Source organism: Perca flavescens, chromosome 8 (genome assembly GCF_004354835.1).
Source record: "Perca flavescens isolate YP-PL-M2 chromosome 8, PFLA_1.0, whole genome shotgun sequence".
NCBI lineage: Eukaryota > Metazoa > Chordata > Actinopteri > Perciformes > Percidae > Perca > Perca flavescens.
The window spans coordinates 22502911-22521841 of record NC_041338.1 but is presented as its reverse complement, the minus strand read 5'-3'; the positions used below and the strand labels follow the sequence as shown (position 1 = coordinate 22521841).

Sequence of the window (18931 nt, the reverse complement as noted above, 5' to 3'; positions counted from 1 at the left end):
CTTTGCCCCGCGATCTGGCTATTTACACTTGACCCCTCATCGATTCTCGAAGGTCTTTAGAAGGGTATACATTTCATTAAAATGGGTAAATAACACATGTGTACCAAATTATGTCTGATGAGGGCCTAATCTCTGAACAAAAAGAGGTCTGTTTAGGTTTGAACAACCCCCATTATTAGTGATAATGTAGTGCCTGCTGATTATAGCCCTAAATTAAATGTAAATGCTCAAAAAAGGTTGTATTCCAAAAACAGGTATTCGTTACGATGGTCTGTATCCTAAACCAGCATTGGGCGATATTAAAAAAATATTAATGTGGTTCAACAGTTTTAATTGCACCCTGGCTCAAGATCATGCAAATGTGGCACAGAGTGATTTATATGCATTTGCTCAGCTGTTATTCTTTATACAATATAGTATATTTCCAGATAAAACAGTAGGTCTATATCTACGTGTATTTGCTGATTATTCTATACAGTATACATTTCATTTTCATAATTACAGATCCCCCCCCCCCCCCCAATTTAATTTATTTCTAATTTGAGGATAAATGCACGCGATCATCCGTTGGTCGGCTATATAAGTTGCTGGTTGGCTGTTTTTATCGAATAGCCTGAGTAAAACTGCCAACAAACTGATCGATTTTGTCATTTATTCTTGCAGGTGGGTAAGTGTCACCGAAGCACCTTTAATGTTATTAGTAGTGTATCGCTAGCTAATCAGTCTGTCTAGATTGCTCTGTTCAAATTATTGTGCTTTCTTATATTCGTAACGTAACGTTAAGTGTTTTTGTAGGCTACTGTTACGAGCGGTTTCACTCATGTTTCCACTAGCTAGCTAGATAGTGGAAACATGAGTGGAAACCGTTATTTAGCTAAGATAGCGTAAGGATCTACGATTTATTTTTCTAAATATTATATCACAACTTGTGACAATGCATTTGTTAAGGTCCTTAGGGTAATGGCTGTTGATGGTTAGAGTTGATTTTATTTACTTGCTCCAAATTGTAATTTTACGGGTGTTTATTGATCCGGCGGTTGAGCTAATATGCTACCGTCATCGTTCACTTGTTGTCATAGCAACTGTAAACATCCTGTGTTAGCGGAAACAGGCAACGTTGAGCGTGATACCCAATGGTGATACCATTGACATACATATATAGACCAAAGCCCTTATTAGAAATTCTTTGGTGATACACGTTTATATACTGTCTATGGTGATACATTATAGTATAAAACGTGTTTATTTTTATGTAGATCTACTAGGATTTATGATGTATAATATTATATGTGTACATATACCCTATATTTATATAAATTGTATTTATATATTATTTTGTATTGAGATTTTGATATATATATTTAAAAGAGAATGAAAACATATTTTTATTATTTTTATATTATATTTTGTAGTATAGCATACATAAATACATATTGTGTTTTATTGTGATTCTGATATGAAATATATTATTATTATTATTATTATTATATTATTTAATTTAATATATAATTTTGAGATTGTATTTTGTATTATTTATTTATGTTGTTGGCCGTTGATATTGAGTAGCCTGAGTAAAACTGCCACTGAAGAACAACAAACTGATCGATTTTTGTCATTTATTCTTGCAAAATCTTACAGTCTCTGTATTTATCATATTCAAAGGAATTCATATGTCCAGTCAAGATATTTTACATATTGTTAATTTATTATTTTATATATGTTCTTTAGCTATATTTTTGATATTTATTATTTGCACACTGCTGTCATTTGTATGAATATCTATTTTTGCCGATTGTCTGCTTGTTCGTAATCTAAAATGAAGATTTCGAGATTGAAAAAAAACAAGAAACAGGCTTGACTCAAGAGCAAGAGGTGCAAGTCAGTTGCAGGCTGCGTATTTGCTTGTTAAACTGCAGCCAATCACAACGCTGCTTCCCCTCCCCCACTAATTTGCAGTTACCTGGCCGTGGCTCATGGACATTAAAAGAAGCCGTGGCTGCATGGTTCAGCACTCCTTTGGTGGCGGACGGTGCATCATGTCGAGTCGAGATCGAGATTACGTCAGTGCTATGAGAGACAGATTTAATAGTGTAATTGAAAGAATTCAGAACAGACAGGAGCAGCAGAGTTCTTCTGAGAGTCTTGTAGAGAGGTAAGTACTTTAAGTTATCTGTAAGGGACCCCAAGTGATGTACACAAGGTTGAAGTTTGCGTCGCTATTGTAACCTTATTTATGTTGAGTCTCTTTAAGCTAACCAAAATAAACCATTGACGGAGTAATTTAAGTTAGTCATGTTTAAGTAATGTTAATAAAATATTCCGTGACGTTGTCTCAGTGAATTTGTACATTGTATTGCAGAGACAAGTTGGGATTCTTATAACATTAATGCATCTATGGTTGAAGTGTGTGCTGTAGTGTTGGCTAACGTTAGCCTATTCAGCAAGTTAACTTGGCAAAAATGCCATGTTTGGAAACGACACGTTGGATAGAAAGATTTTAGCCATTTAAGGTTTTATAAAATACAGGGCTCGACTCACGCCACTTCAGCAGCTCAGTTTTAAATATTTATTGATTGCAGTAAAATGACAGTTTGACAGTCAGGCCTACGTTTCAGGCCCGACCCTGCCCTATTTCGCGCCCTAGGGAAGATTTAAGGTGGCGCCCCCCTTGCTTCGCAGTAAATTCCAGTACCAGTTACGCACGCAAGAAACTTAATAATTTAATGTTATGTTTTTAGAGAAACCAGTTGCTCAATCAAAACAGTTGACAAGAAAATAATAAATTAGAAATAAATAATACAAGAAGTTACAGGACAGGAGGATCACTTGATGTTGACGCTGCAATGACTGTAGATGGCCCAGGATTTGCAGGGGGTGGATTCAGATATTTAAACAGCACATCTGAAGAGAGAAGAGGAGTAAGTGACACTGTTGAGTGTTAGTCTAATAATAAAATAAATTATTCCAAGAATAAAATTAAATAATAAAAATGAAAAACTTAAGATGCATTACTTTCACTGTGCAGTACATGAATGATATACATTGCATTTTTTTTCTGATATGCAAATTGGATTAATTTAATCTTGTCATTACAGTGAAATGCTGATTAGCAGAATGCAAAGAAGCAGTAAACTGCAGTATAACATATGGGAATGTATTAAGATTAATGATGTGCACTTTAACATGGATGTAAAGTCTTACACCCTAAACACTCTTTAGACAATGTTGAACTGTAACAACAAACAAGGCTTACAACTCTCAACTGTTAGCTAACCAATAAATAAAAACTTAGACAAATGTAAACACCTGCTGACTAGATCTAGCCTAATCTTTACAAATGTCCCTGAGAAATATAAGGTGGGAGTTTGATATATATTCTAGGTTCCTCCATAACATGAACTTACATTAAAACACGCTAACTATTTATTAGCAAACCGTGTTTGGCTAAAGGTTACTATCGTTCTGCAACAGACAAATCATTTCCTCACATTATCTTTACTGTACCTTTTTTTTTTTTTTTTTTTTTTTTTTTTGCTTTTTTTCCTCTTTTACCTTCCCTGGTCACTGGAAAGTTTTGGTTGTTTTGACATAGTTAATGGTTTCTGGGGTCATGTCAGAAAACTCAACAATCTCTCAGAGCAGGTAAAGTCTAATCAGTCAGGAGGGGGGTGGGGGGCTTAAAGTCTTATTGAATAGAACTTGCTATGAAGTAAAATTTAATGTGGGTTTGTTTTTTTTTGTAATAAATAATGCCACCAACTACTTTTAGTATAATATTGAAAGTCAAACCTTTCCTTGGCTTTGTGTTTACAGTCTGCACATTTTGTAACTTTTTCAGGTTGAGACTTTTCAGGGAAAATGCTGCCTCCAGTAGAGGGCCAAGGAGGAGGGTGCAAACAAGACTTGCCACTTTCAGAGTTGGTCTCCTCCTCCATCCTGATATGGAAACCTTCCACCCACAAAAAGGTATGTTACCATGTTTAATTATTCATAGGCTACATTTTATGTTCCTGTAAGAGAATGTTGCACAAATTACTTGTTTGTAGTGATTTTATTTTATGCAATTTGCATTGTAGGGGAAGCTTTGAGGAAAGTAAAGGTGCCAGTGTCCTTGTCAGCAGAAGAGTTCCATGCTGTCCTCAGAAATGCGTTTCCAAGAGTGGGCAGCACTGATTTTGAGTTGGCAAGGGTAGATTGTCATAAAAAAGTTACAAGACTTCAAGTTTCTCCACTTTCACCGTCTGTGTTGAAAGCCAGCAGAGAGCTTAATCGATCGGCTTTATATTTACTCCCAAAGGTACTGTACATTGACATACCTTGAGCTAAATGACTGGTTTAATTGTAAAATGAATTTTTAATGTGTAAATCTAATTTTCACTGTACTGGATTGACCTGTTCATGTGGACTTGGTGATTCCTATTGATGCATACAACTGAACTATGTTCTAGTAACATTTACTCCCTGCTTTTTAAAGGAGAGTCTGGCGGAGCAAGTTGGAGAACAGCAAGATGGGTGTAATGTAAATGTATGTATCCATACATGCATCTGTGACAACCAACATTTTAGCAGTATATTGTAGGTGTTAACATTCAGATGATCAAATAATACATTATTTGGTCTCTTTAGGATGCAGAAGAAGTCTTGGACTCTTGCCAAAGCCTGGACCAAGATGATGTAGGTACATCTCTCTATCTAAATGCTGCATTGCTAACAGTAGTCATGTTTGTTTTAAACATTCATATGATGTTTGGTTACCGGTGAATGAGACATGAGGTAAACTTACTGTGTGTGTGAGAGTGTGAGAATTACCAAAACTGCCTCTTTTTAAAGCAGTTTCTAGGCTCATTTTATACTGCATATATAATTGCATAGCTTGCCAATGAAAATGCATCAAAGAAGCCATCAAGACAATTTATTTTGCTGATCAACCATTACAGGTGAAATCCCTGAGTCGTTAACAGCCACAGCTGGCTAACACTGATTAGCTCGGGGCAGTGCACTGAACTCATCCAAAAGGTTTTTTGTTTTTTAAAACTACTAATATTGCTCAAAATGGCACCAATCCTCTGCAGTACCATGATAAGGGTCCCTACACTTAAAACTAAGCCCCAACAACTTAGTTAGCGAACCCAGAGTTTATTAAAGGGTTTTACAAGCCTTGGCAGTAGGCTAGGTCCATATTGACAGGCAGTCCATACAAGTCGAATACCAAATGCACTAGAGTTCAGTTCAAAAAGGAAAGTATTTAATGCCGTTTTGGATGCGTTCAGTACACTGCCCGAGCTAATCTGTGTTAGCCATGTCTGGCTATTTGCATCTCTCAGGGATTTCTCCCTTAATGGTTGATCAACGAAATAAATTGTCTATGGCTTTGATGTATTTTCATGCCAAAAAAGACCATTGGGTCAATTTACACCAGACTTGTACTTCAAGACAATACATTTTTGACATTGCTATATCACATTTGTGTTTCAGGATGCTTTACAGGCTGTACAGGAATCTCATGACCCAGAGATGGTGGAAGTAGCAGATGATGTGGTGGAAGTAGCAGATGATGTGGTGGAAGTAGCAGATGATGTGGTGGAAGTAGCAGATGATTTTGCTGATGTAAGCTTTTGTCTTTTATGAGTTTCATACAAGGGGCTTTGAATATAAAACAATGTCAATCCTAAATAGATTGAATGTTTTTAAATTAGTGTTTCCCAATAGGATTTACATGAGTGGCGTGCACTTCGTGCAAGGCAAGATGAGGAATACCTTGAAAGTCTGCAGACTGACCAAGAGAGGGTAAGGATGGATAGATAGATAGATAGATTAATTAATTAAACTAATTTGGACATCTCCTCCCATCCCACAGGGCCAGGCACAGCGCAGAGAAGTAGAAGTTTACAGGAAACGCAAAGAGGCATAGTGTAACTCATTGTTTTTTCCAATTGAACCAAGCATAGACAGATTTATTTTATTTCTTTTCTTTTGACAGGCTTTGGAAAGAAGACGGCTTAATTTGAGCAATCGTGCCGAGCCGCAGGATGGCATTCCACTGCAAGTGAAATATCCAGATGGCCATGTTGCAAGGAGGAGATTTGACCTCATGCAGCCAATTCAGGTACTTCAAAATTGCGTTTAGATATCGGATACCTCCTAAATAAATTAAATAAATAAAATTTATTTTTTTGTTGTGAAGCACCTATTTGACTTTGTCGGCTCAGATGACATGGCTACAGAGGTGTTCTCTATTCAGAGAGCCAGGGCATCACCAATAAGAAGTACAACAACGGGCAAAATAATTGATCACATCAATGAATCCTGCATGGTTTATGTAACCTGGGATGATGTAATTGACACAGACATTGCTGTGAGACTCCTTTTTATTAGTATTTAATTTAAACTTCATTATGTAATGGTAATTGAGATTACTCAGGTTTGAATTTTTGTTCTTTGCCAGCACATTCTGGTTCCCGAAGAAGATAATAGTCCTCAAAACAGCTCATCCGTGCCCTTGGATACAACTGCTGGCTTCCCGAACTTGAGTCATGTCAATGACCCTAACGAGTAAGTGGTAGTTTCCTACTTTACTATTAATAGATAATTTACTGCGTCTTAAATGAGCCAGGGCCAGCAGGCCAATAGAGTGCATCATACAGATTAAATATAATATGATAATGCAACTGTTTTGGATGTTGCAAAACCCCACCTGCAAAATGGTTCTGTCAGCCTTCACTGCTAATGGATGACATAACTGGTTACTGTTGTGTTTATCTTCCAGATAAGATCTGAAAACCTTACTCGCCACTCTAGCATCAAAGGTCTGGATTGGAGAGACTCCCAGCTGTAATATGATAAATGTATGCAGAGAAAACCTAATGGATGGTGCCATCCGAGCCTTTGCAAGGAGGAGTTTCAATCCAGAAGCCAAATTAAGTGTCATATTTATGGATGACTTCATGCAAGCAGAGGGTTCAGTGGATGAGGGGGGCCCTACACAGGAGTTTTTCCGACTTCTTATGATGGCTCTCAGAGACAGCGCCCTATTTACAGGGCCACAGAACAGTAAGAACCTGTCCCTGGACAGCCATGTTAGTACCCACACGGCACTTGTCTAACTCGTCAAACCTATTGATATTTCTGCATTTGTTGACATTTTAGTTTGTAAACACCTTATACTGCAGAGGTCTCTACAGAACATATGGAGGGATGATTGCTGTTGCACTGGTGCATGGAGGAGTGTTTCCTTCTTTTTTTTCCGAGAGGCTCTACCAAAACCTTTGCTCTATACCTACATCACCACCCACTCTCGAAGAAGTAGCCGATCAGGATTTGCAGTTGAAACTCAAAAAGCTATGTCAATTTTGTCCTTGTTTTTTTTTTTTTTTTTTTTTTAACAATTGAAGTATCTCAAAGGCCTGCTTCTACCAATGAACTGTCGATGTCTTAAAGATCAGTGAGGCAGTTGATGTTACAGCAGCTAGAGCTGCCATTGAGGAAGCTGCAGAGAGCCTGTCCTTGTTGGGGTCCCTGAGGCATATCGCCACTATGGAGGGAAGGGACCAGTTGGTTCAGGCTGCCACAAGTTTCTATGTGGAAGGAAGGACAAAGGAAGCCTTGCAACAGTGAGTATTTGAGTAGTCTCACAGTTAATCTGTAATGGTATCTATAAATTGTTAACAATTTTAAATCCTTAATTTTGTTCATGACAGTGCTACAGCGGTTGGACCAGATTTGACTTATTTTTTGATAAAAATGCTTGGGTGAGCTGGAAAATATTTATTGGTGAAAAACAAACCTTCATGGTGCCATATACTGTTTAATATAGTGCACTTGCTTCTGTTTGATTGGGGTCAAAGTTTGACTGTTCACAATGTGTTGGGCCTGTCTTTGTTAAGGATACTTAACTGGGTAATGACTATCAATTGTGTGGCACTCCTGATTCACTTCACCTATTGCAATTGCTTAGTTATCATAACTTTGGTGTGTTGGGCTAACGTGCTTTTCTCGGAGCATGTATTCTTAGAAATCACTTGTTTTTGTTTTCTATTTGTATCCATTGATCTATCTCCTTAATCTTAGTTGTTCTTTACAGACTTGCTGAAGGACTAAACACACTTGGTCTCCTGGACCTGATGAAAATTCACCCCAGCATCTTCAAGGATGGGTTTTCTTCATCAGAGAGGCCTTTAAAGGCTACAGACTTGATCTCCCTGTTCAAAGCAACGCTGTCCCATCCTGAAAGCAACCAGTGGCAAAAAGAGAAGAGAGTTGAAGGGTACTGGAGAGACTTCCTACTTGATATTGAAGGTAAATGAATGATTCACTAACAATTGTGCGGAGTATTTTGAGATTTTAATTTGAGCTACTCTGACTTTTGCTGACATAATCTTGCATTATCAGCTGTTAATTTTTGTATTACCGTACAATTTTACAGATGGTGTGTTTGAGATCACAATGGAACAAATCCTGGTGTTTGCCTCTGGAGCCGACAGAGTGCCAGCTCTTGGTTTTTCCCCTCACCCAACTCTGACTTTCATTCATGAGACAGGGCGGAAGTACCCTGAAGCCATACCTGCCTTGTAAATTTGAAACTGCCTATCCATGACACTTACGCACAATTCACAAAGTTCATGTGTGAGGGAATTATTCAAGCTCCCACTTTTGGTCTGGCTTAAAGTCACTGACAGCTAGGGCTGCCACCTCTTAGTCGATTAGTCCACTAATCTGTCGTTTTGGTCTTAGTCGACTAATTTCTTTAGTCGATTAGTCATTTTTTTTTTTTTTGTATGCTTATTCATGCTTAATTACTATTTTCCAAGAAACTTCTGAGCACATTTATGGTAAACACTAGATTTAAAGTGGTGCTTTTGCGGGATTAATTGTGGAGAAACTCCAGTTTTAGAGATGGTTTATTAACTACATTTATATTGTGCTTTTCTAGTCTTAACCACCTCTCAAAGCGCACAGCTCTGTCAATTAAATCAACTAATCGATTAGTCGACTAAATCCTATAAGTGTTAGTCGACTAATTATTTCTTTAGTCGAGGACAGCCCTACTGACAGCTAATTTAGTAATTACTGTACAATTCACAAAGTTCATGTGTGAGGGAATTATTCAAGCTCCCACTTTTGGTCTGGCTTGAAGTCACAGACATAATTTAATGTCTGGTTATTAAATGACTGAATATGATTTTTAACCTGTTGCCGGTTTTCTTTCTGATAGTATTTCATGTGTATGCTACTATAAGCAACCAAAGACTCACTATAGTAGGACATTAGGAAATTCCACACATGGTCAAGCTTTATCTGGTGTACACATCAACCTGATTGTTTCTGGAACTCTCCTAATTATAAATTTAGGTTGTCTAGTTGACGTAACTCACAATGTGAAAGATCTCTTAATTAAAAATAGCTGTATTTACATGTTTTACATAATTTGAGCAGTGCTGTTTGAAAGTCCATCTCCTATAATTAACTGCTGTACAGATCGGAGTATGAGAACTTGAGTTTTCTTTTTTTTTTTTTTTTATTTACTATTTTTATTAACATTTTATAAAAATGTTCTTTTGAGCAGCAAGGTTTGTGCTACTATGCTTGAGTCTGCCTGATACAGCTCTATTTTAATTTGGCCAGTAGGTGGTGTGTTTCAAGTTGCTGTGAGCTGACATTGCAATTCTACAGGCTTCCGTAGGATCTGGATGGGGTCTTAGAAAAACCATAGACAGTATATAAAAAAACCAATAGATGTGAGCGGCAGGTTAGGGGATTGGTCAAGGGATAGGACCGCGCTTTGCCAATTGTGTGTGTGTGTGTGAATGCTATTGAAGGGCGGGTCTTGGCGTGGCCATAGCATAGACGGTATATAAGTGGGATTCGAATTATCGCGAGCGGGATACAAAGAGCCAAGGAACGAAGGTCATGGCGCTTTCAACTTTTCTAGGTCATTGTAAAGCTACATATGCTGAAAGTTCCAGACTTTTCCTGACGGATAATGTTTCAAGTGATGTCCTGCGACCGGTACTTAGTACTTTACGTTTGACTCCATATTCATGCTATTGGCAGGCTAACAAAGGTTGTTGGACCTGGTATTGTAGTAAATTCTAAATATTCCGGCAGAGCACATTTAATACTAAAGTCATTAATCACGAATTACATTTGTAAATGTTTGAAATAACGCAACAGCTATAGGATTAGCAGTTGTGCAAACTCTGCTGTTACACCTGGAATTGTAGCAGGCTGAAGTTGGCATTGGGGATGAATTGAATTTACGGTCTTTAGAGGATTTTCACAAACGCTGACTTTAAACATACACGTATTGAATGTCATTGCAGTTTGCAGGTAAGCTGGTGATGTTAGGTTAGAGCGGGAAGTTTAGAGACTGTACGTTGGTAACCCTGTGTTCTGTTTAAAATGTGTTTATGAGCGGTTCACTACATCAACCGTGTTGATTAGCCAGTTAGCAGCTAATGTAAATTTACGGCCGCCATGTTGTAGTACGAGCGCGGGGCAGAAACCTTGACAATGAGCTGCTCATAATATTCGGTGTACTGTTTTTGGCAGTTTATGGTTTATTAAGAAAATTGTGTAGTAGTTGGGTAGTTATTTTGATTACGTCAGACAATGATAATCCCTGTGTACGATACCACAATCTAAGAATGCTGTGTAGAAAATTGTCAATGTAACGCCTATTCTTGCATTTTACAAAACATTAAATGTATAGCAACAGTCAGAGTGTCATCATTCTGCACCCCGCTACAATTACAGTAAATCCCACGAAATTGAGTGCCAGCTAAATGATTCCCTAACTGGGCCAACCCCCTTATTAAAAACATGTGTCGTGTTCCTACGTGCTTAGGTTACGCTTTTTAAGCGATGTAACTTTACTGATATTTTTAAATAAGGATTTGCAGCGCATCTGTAGAAGTGAGTTTTTGTGACTGGTCAGTAACCTAGCTTTGGTGATATTGTTGGGTTTGAGTACGGGGAGGCGGCCAGTCTGAACTGATCGCTTGCATGTATCATTAGTCAACGGGTCATGAGCACAAAACTTGTGTTGGACAAAATTGTGTGAAATTGACATTACAAGGACAGCTGGCTTGTAACAGGAGCAGTTCTGGTAGTAATAATAGAGGGAGAAACTGCAGCAAGTTAGTCCAATGATCCAGGGCTTTAAAGCAACTTTTTCAGATGTTGGTAGTTTTAATCTGCAGGTCACCTGCATCCACTCTCGGTCACTTTACAGCTGACACAAATTGGTGATAAATGTGCAAACCAGCCATGTAGAGATGTGAGGCACTTGTACAATGTATAGGTGCTTGCAACGAGAGTTTCAGGTTATACTTGGTCATGCTCCACACTATTGTGTTAAAGTGAATGTAAAGATTCTAAAATGCCATTCTTTATTTGGATGGGAATGCAACATTTAATGTAATATTAGTTTGTCAGAAATTTCACATTTTGTTAATTCCTTAGACTGGAGACCCTTGAGAGGAGCATCAGATGGGCAAGAGTGAGGATTCTCCGATTGGATGATGCAGATGAACTCCTTCCATTAGTGACCGGTTTTATTCAACTAGTGCAAACCGCTTTGTCAACTCAAGATGAAGGTATTTTCTTTGATTCATACAGTTGGCTATCTCTCTTTTCAGTCATACTATGTATGTACAAGTAAATGCAATTGAAAGTGCTTTTCCTTGCAAGGAATAATTCACAAAAAGCATGAGACGAATAAAAGAAAAATATCTCAGCTGCTACTTTAAAAAGGAAAAATATGAATACATTCCAGGATTATTAAACCTGTAGTTGGAACTTATTTTTGAGAAGTAAGTTTTGAGGTTGAAGTGGACAGGACAGTTAATAATATAAAATAATTCCTGCTAGAGATTACATCATGCGTTATGTCAAGGCTTTCAAGTTTCGAGACACTTAAAAGGTGAACTTGTTTTCAACATGCTTAACTGATGTTCAGGAGGTAGATTTGACAAATATATAAATGAGTGTGAAAGTGCCTGCGATTGTACAGGAGTGCAGAGAGGTGTATTAAACCGTGACTCTGCTTCTTGATCCCAACTCTAGGTTGTCATGGTTTAAGACCGCTAACAAACTGGGCCAGGTTCTTAAATATGAGCGGCTCCATCCAAAGTGGGATGAATACCATCTCTCCTAATAAGACCAGGTTTTCCCCAGAAAGACTGCCAATTATCCATTAAGTTAAGCAGTCTCTTGTAACGTGTGTGAGATCCACAGGTAGTACTTAATCTCAAACTGATACAGTTGTGTTCAGAATAATGGCAGTTTGTTTAAAAAAAGAAAAGTGAATAATGCTCAAAATCCTTACAATAGCTTTTACTTTCATAATATCAATGCATTGGGAACACTGCATATTCTATTCCAAATCAAAACATGACCAAAATTGATAAAGTTTGTTATACCTCTGTAGGCTGTTTAAAAAAAAAAAAAATAGCAGGATTTGCATTTTTCTTTACAAACTCAAACATTTACTGTATAAACTAAAACATGTCTCAAGGGTTTGCTTTACTTTGAATCACTGCACTAATATTTAGTTGCATAACCATTATTTCTGAGAACTTCTTCACATCTGTGTTGCATGGAGTCGACCAACTTCTGGCACCTGTGAACCGTTATTCCAGCCCTAACATCAATCTTGTTCATCTGCAACCAAGACTTTGCTCGCTTACTGGTGTTTTGGGTCATCGTCTTGTTGAAAGACCCATTTCAAAGGAATTTCCTATTCACCATAAGGCAACATGACCTCAAGTATTTTGATGTATTGAAACTGATCCATGATCCCTGGTATGCGATAAATAGTCCCAAAACCACAGTTTGAGAAACATCCCCATAACATGATTTTTGCACCACCATGTTTTACTGTCTTCACAGTACTGTGTCTTGAATTCAGTGCATGGGGGTTGTTGGACAAACTGTCTGCAGCCCTTAGACCCAAAAAACAAAAATGTTGCTCTAATCAGTCAACAGAATGTTGCCCCATTTCTCCTTTGGTCAGTTTGATCGTAACAGTACTCACAGGTAACTTTTAAAAGTGGTTGCACACCAACCAGACGGCCGACCCTTGGCAGAAAAGCCAGTCGAAATGATCAGTCTCCCCGTGTTGGTCCAAAAAGTGCCACAGAACACACCAACAGCTCTAAGTCTTTGATTTTCCTGGAGCTGATCATTGGTTGAGCCTTTGCCGTTTTTTCGCTATTCTTCAATCCATTCGAATGGTAGTTGAGTTTTTAAATTTTTTTTTTTCCCCACGTCATTCAGGCTTTGTATGCCATTTCAAGGCATTTGAACTCATTTTGGCTGATGGCAAATTTTTTTGCACTTTGTTTTCCCCTCTACGATCAAATTTCTTTTAATCAAAGTCCGCTGTTCCTCAGAGCAATGTCAGGAACAACCCATTTTGCAGCATATTTTAGTTTGAAATGCATTGTAACCAGCATGCACAACATTTGCTTCCTTCCTTAAATATGGGCCATGTTTCTTCACAGAATCAATCACCTCACTAAGTGAACACAACACTGCTATTTTGAATATGCCCCTTTCAATTACAGATTGAATTACACAGAATGAGCAGCATGCATGTCATGACTGTTGGTTTTCTATGACTCTACAACATTTATTATTTGCCATGTAAAAATATTAGGACTGTCAAAATAACGTGTTAATTTTGATTAATTAATCTGAGAAAAAATAACTCAGATTAATCCATTCCATATTGACGTTTGACCCGGAGCCGTTCTAGCCACCATTGGACTGTAAAATGAAGGAGGGAGACGAGAATGTGCTGCCTGGATCATTGATTGGAACATTTAGCTACTTGTTACTTCTTCCTGCCAACCCAGGCTACCGAAATCTGGTGCCCCTGATATGTCTGCTCTTCTCTCTGATGCTCTGAGACGGACGATACAGGCAACACAAACACCGATGCGCATGACACTAGTTAACACTATACTCGACAGCAGCTAACGTTAGCCTACCGCTAGCTAGTAGCTGGATTAAACGCTGTTAAAATGCTGACAGCTAACGCTAAACGGTGTAAAGTTTTACTGTAGATGATTCAACACCGGTATGTAACAGTCTGCTAGCCTGACCAGCCAGCTGCCACTAGGGTACGTCTAGATTTCTAGGCTAACAATCTGCAGCTGCCGTCGGAAAAACACAGACGGTGCATTCAATGAAACTGGTAAACTACAGCCTCGTGGTGCATCTGAAGTTATTGTAAATGTTTTTTTCCCATATGGTGGTCGTTTTTGTCGTGAAATAATTTATTGTTATAGATTATTATCAAATCATTTAATTTTGACCATATGGCCTTAGCAATAAACAAGCCCTTCTTTAATGTCACCTACTGTACCCTCTTTTCTTTTTTACTTTCTTAAAAAGTATCAGTTCAGGCACCGTTAATTATGTATGCGATTAATTTCGATTAATTAGAGTGTAATTAATTCGATTACATTTTTTTTAATCGATTGACAGCCCTAAAAAAATATCATTGCTACCAAGAGATTTTTTTTTTTATGAGGTTAGTGATGTTGAAGCGCTATTATTTTGAACACAACTATAAATCCTGTCACTAGAATTGGCAGACACCAACCTCTACCGCATCCCTTACCATAATCATCTCTGATTATCAATTTCTTGAAATTAGGAATTGTGAGGTAGAGATTAATATTGTATCTTATTTTCATCGGTTTAACCACTTTAAAAAAATTGACTGGAACACCTGCCGTTACGTTGGTCATATTCCTGGAGTCAGACTATCCGTAGGAGATATCAGTATTCATTTAAGGCTAAATATTCTTCATATATCAAAGATAATCTAGAAATTGAAAAGTACCTACGCACAGAAATATTCACATGTATAAAACCGGTCGTACGCCAGGTCCTGAGCACCTTTCCTTTATACATCACAATCAACGTGAAATTGAGCGCACATGAATGAGTGACTGACCCCGCCTTGCCTCCTCCCATAAATGAATATGGAAATTACTATAAATGCGTCCCCGACGTCAATCTTTGTCCAATCACAATGGGTTATCTCGATGTGGAGGTCGCAGAGGTGGAGGCGAGAAAAAAATGTTCCGTTTGGAGGTTTGTCATCTTGGATAAGCAATAAAAGAAAATGCCCAGTTTGAACCATGGCAGAATAAAAGAAAATAAAGTTTAATGTCAAAGTGGAAAGCAAAGAGAATAGTGGCAGTGCCAGTGAACAACATACATCTCAGTGTCAGTCCAAATTACGCATAATAAGCAGTTTGAACTCACTGATGTAATGCCAGTGAAACTGAGAGGAGACCTGACTCAGAGGAGATGTTAGTGAGGCCAGCGTCTCCACGGCAGGTGATGGTGCGCACAGATCCTCTGTGCCACGCATGGATGAAATTGTAAATAGGACTACAGTACCAGAAATATGTGCAGAATTAAGACAGTCAAGACGGCCCATTGTTTGGTGGACCGGGTACACTTTTTTTCACTTTATAGCCTACAAATCATCCACGGGATTAATGACTCATCACATGAGTTAGTCCCCCCGACACAGCGTTTCTTCCTGGGGAGATGGATCCGTGCGTCCAGCCTCCTGTGCGACTTGGATGTCTGAGCCTCAGCAACTAAAGACTCTAGACACTACTGCATTTTCCGTGTAATTTTCCGCGAGTAAGATATTTCATCTATGGGAAATGCAGAGGATGACTGAAAGTTTTTTCTAAGTGGATTTATCAATCATTTTCCATCCTCATGTTTAACAGATTAAGTAGCCTGCACATTAAACAGTTGTGTGAAAGATGTGAAACATTATCCACATAAATGATCAAACTTTTATGGCGTATCAGCGGATATAATTTTTTTTTTTTCATAGACCTTACAGACTTATGCCAGTAACTGTAGTGGAAACTTTATTTTGTAATGTTTAGTGATTTTTGGCACTTTACAGTTAGAATTCACCACGTTACAGAGCCAGAAAAGACTTTGCGGACGGCAAAGTTAATTTTTTTTTTATACATCACAAAGTGCCCGTGAAAACCAGCGTACGCAAGCTTTTCGTGTGTATGCAACGTTTATACATGAGGCCCCAGGTCAATAGATATAACCATCCCATATCCATGCACCTCCACAACTCCACCTGTATGACTGTAATAAAATATCTGCCTAATCAGGAGAGCACTATCAATCCTGTCTGCTGTTGGTTTAAATTAGCCTTTAGAAAACATGGACTGTCTCAGTGTGATCTTTGGGATAGTGGCTGACATTCATGCCTATTAGTTTATATATATCTTGTCATTAAATCTCTTTTTGCAACATTAGGTACCTCTGGATATCAAGCCCCATTGGTCCGGACAGGTGATTTTGGACGATCCAGCTACCTGATCACAGAAGAACACCTGAGATTCCTGCTCTCATGTGGATTTGTAATTACACAAATTGCTGAAATCCTGGATGTATCAGTCAGTACAGTTAAACGGAGATTGAGGTGTGTATATATGACAATTGCAAGGCATACAAACAATATATTTTCCTGTATTTGCAGGGCTAATGTTTTAAATGTTTAAATATTCTTCTTTGGTTGTCAGTTTATTCACTTGCGGTGCTTGACGGTGAAACATTTCTCCCAAGGAGTGCATGCTCCTAAATTGAAAAATTAGAGATCTATAAATTCTGTGAAATAGGTATAAACCCACTCATTTCAATATGGTATTTGTCGTCTGAAGGTCAAAGTAAACTGGAATAAGCAAAAGTTAAATGATTTAATGTTATGTTTACAGGTAAGACATTCCATTTATGTGAGTTGGTCATTCTGTGAATTAAAGCCAATGGCCATGTTCTTTACATTCAAAACCAAGAGTTAGGCTTAGTTTATTGTAGAGGAAGAGTTTCTTGAGGATAACCCATTTAATTTTCAAGGTGTAATTTATTACTAAAGTTGTTGTTATTGCTGTTATCTTTACAGTTTTTTTAACATGATCAGTTTCAGGGAAATGCAGATACACTTTGCCTGAAATGTCTTCTTCTCTCTCCTAGGTTGTTCAACTTGTCCTCTTTTATGAGGTATGAACGCCTTTCTGATGCAGAACTTGATGAAGTGGTTCGGCAGTTGATTGGAGAAAATGAAGAGATGGGAGCTAATGCTGTTGGGGCCAGACTATCTTCTATGGGTGTTCGAGTGCAGAGAAGGAGAGTGAGAGAGTTTGATTCGAGTGAATCCAGCTGGCGCCGCACACAGATCGTTGTCTCACAGATTGCATCGGAGAACCTACAGTGTTGCAGGTCCCAACTCGCTGTGGCACATTGATGGGAACCACAAACTCATCAGGTAGGCTGATAATAAATACATTTCAGTGAAACTAAACACTCAACCAACTGGATAATTTACAGGGTTCTACAGTGCAAGCTTTTCACTCACTTTTGTGAGTGAATATGCTGCATGCAAATGTAAAAAATAATTGGCCATACTGGTGTGAGGGACTTATGGATCCGATTAACTATGATGACATCAGAATAAACAAGCACAGATGTATGTTAGGACACAAGTTAATCAGTTTTTTTCCCCAGTCTATTGAACTGTAAACAGATTTGATAAATTCAGGTGTACTATGTTATGTAACATGTAATTATGAGAAGATGTTTGCTGTGTCTGTTTTTGTATTCAATTACGGATTCATTGACATTGTAGTACATAGAGAATTGCACTTTGACTGCACCCCTACATTTTTGGCAGGAGCAAGCATAGAACCCTGAAGTTATTAATGTTATCCTAACACAGAATAACAAATAACAGCTTTTTGTTTAATTTTTAGGTGGAGAATGGTGATCCATGGTGGAATCTGTGGCTTCAGCAGACTGGTTGTGTTTTTGCAGGCTTCAGACAATAACCGAAGTAACACAGTTTTTGATCACTTTGTTCAAGCCACTGCTAGGTATGGGGTACCGTCTCGAATAAGGTGCGACTACGGGGGCGAAAACAATGCCGTTTGCTTGTTCATGAACATTTACCGTGGATCAGAACGGGGAAGTGCCCTACGGGGCAGAAGTGTCCATAACCAGCGGATTGAGAGGCTTTGGGGAGATCTTTGGCGAGGTATGACTAATGTGTACCACCAGCTTTTCTCCTTCCTTGAAAATGAGGGAATCATTGACTGTACGAATGAGCTGCACTTGTGGGCACTGCATTATGTTTACCTGCCACGGATTAACCGGGACCTGCAGGTTTTCCAAGAACAATGGAACAACCATGGCTTGCGCACTGTTGGCCACCGCACACCATGTCAGATATTTGTCCAAGGATGTCTTCAGAGGCAAACTCAACCACTCACAACCATGGCAGAGATTTTTGGATCCGACACTGCTCAACAAGGTGCAGCTGCTGCTCTTCCTGCTCTGAATTGGCAAGAAGTAGTAACCGTCCCTCCTAACCAATTCAGTCCAAGCCATGCACAGATGCAACAACTCCAGGATGTGGACACTCTGGCAGGACCTATTGGTAGTCTGGCTATAGATACACTCCAAAGTGTAATTGACATTTTGGAACAGTAATTTCCGTCTGTGTCACGGCCCTAAAATTGCTACGTATACCTGATAAGACTCCTTTCCCATTGCCAGTAGACGAATGACACTGACTATAGAGTGATGAGACAGCGTTTGCACTTTGGTTTCAATAACAGGTTGGCGAGAAGCACTCTCCAAAACAGTGCTTTGCCTTAGCCCGATAGCATCAACCTGAGTCACGTTAACTGTACTATGCTTAGCTCGTAGCTGGTAGCTCAACCTTGACATGCTTTGTGATATTTTAGTTCGGCTTTACACAATGTGCATATGGCTTTCAACTTGTCTACGAGCCGTCCGGGAGTTTTTTGTCTGACTGTGTTGGAGTTCAGCGGCCGGTGCTGCCTGGGTTGCTGCCTCGCCGCCTGGACTGCCTTCC

At 38.7% G+C, this 18931-nt stretch overlaps 1 protein-coding gene across 11 annotated transcripts; it reads left to right on the top strand.

Annotated features, from left to right (window-relative positions):
* The first annotated feature begins 609 nt into the window (after nucleotides 1-609).
* LOC114560584 (uncharacterized) lies at nucleotides 610-18878 on the top strand. 11 transcript variants are annotated; one of them, XM_028586064.1, is made up of 20 exons: nucleotides 614-667; nucleotides 1957-2152; nucleotides 3839-3966; nucleotides 4077-4297; nucleotides 4475-4525; nucleotides 4627-4674; nucleotides 5476-5607; nucleotides 5710-5787; nucleotides 5858-5905; nucleotides 5981-6106; nucleotides 6185-6355; nucleotides 6446-6552; nucleotides 6767-7050; nucleotides 7170-7610; nucleotides 8068-8295; nucleotides 8423-8567; nucleotides 11461-11594; nucleotides 16318-16483; nucleotides 17032-17323; nucleotides 17808-18878. In XM_028586064.1, exons 2-13 carry the CDS (start codon nucleotides 1974-1976, stop codon nucleotides 6768-6770), a joined length of 1293 nt encoding a protein of 430 aa, XP_028441865.1. In that variant the 5' UTR covers nucleotides 614-667; nucleotides 1957-1973; the 3' UTR covers nucleotides 6771-7050; nucleotides 7170-7610; nucleotides 8068-8295; nucleotides 8423-8567; nucleotides 11461-11594; nucleotides 16318-16483; nucleotides 17032-17323; nucleotides 17808-18878. The 11 variants fall into 11 exon arrangements, with proteins under 11 accessions (XP_028441870.1, XP_028441869.1, XP_028441865.1 ...); XM_028586062.1 differs by having other exon boundaries at nucleotides 7147-7610; XM_028586063.1 differs by having other exon boundaries at nucleotides 6767-7076.
* The last annotated feature ends 53 nt before the right edge of the window (nucleotides 18879-18931 follow it).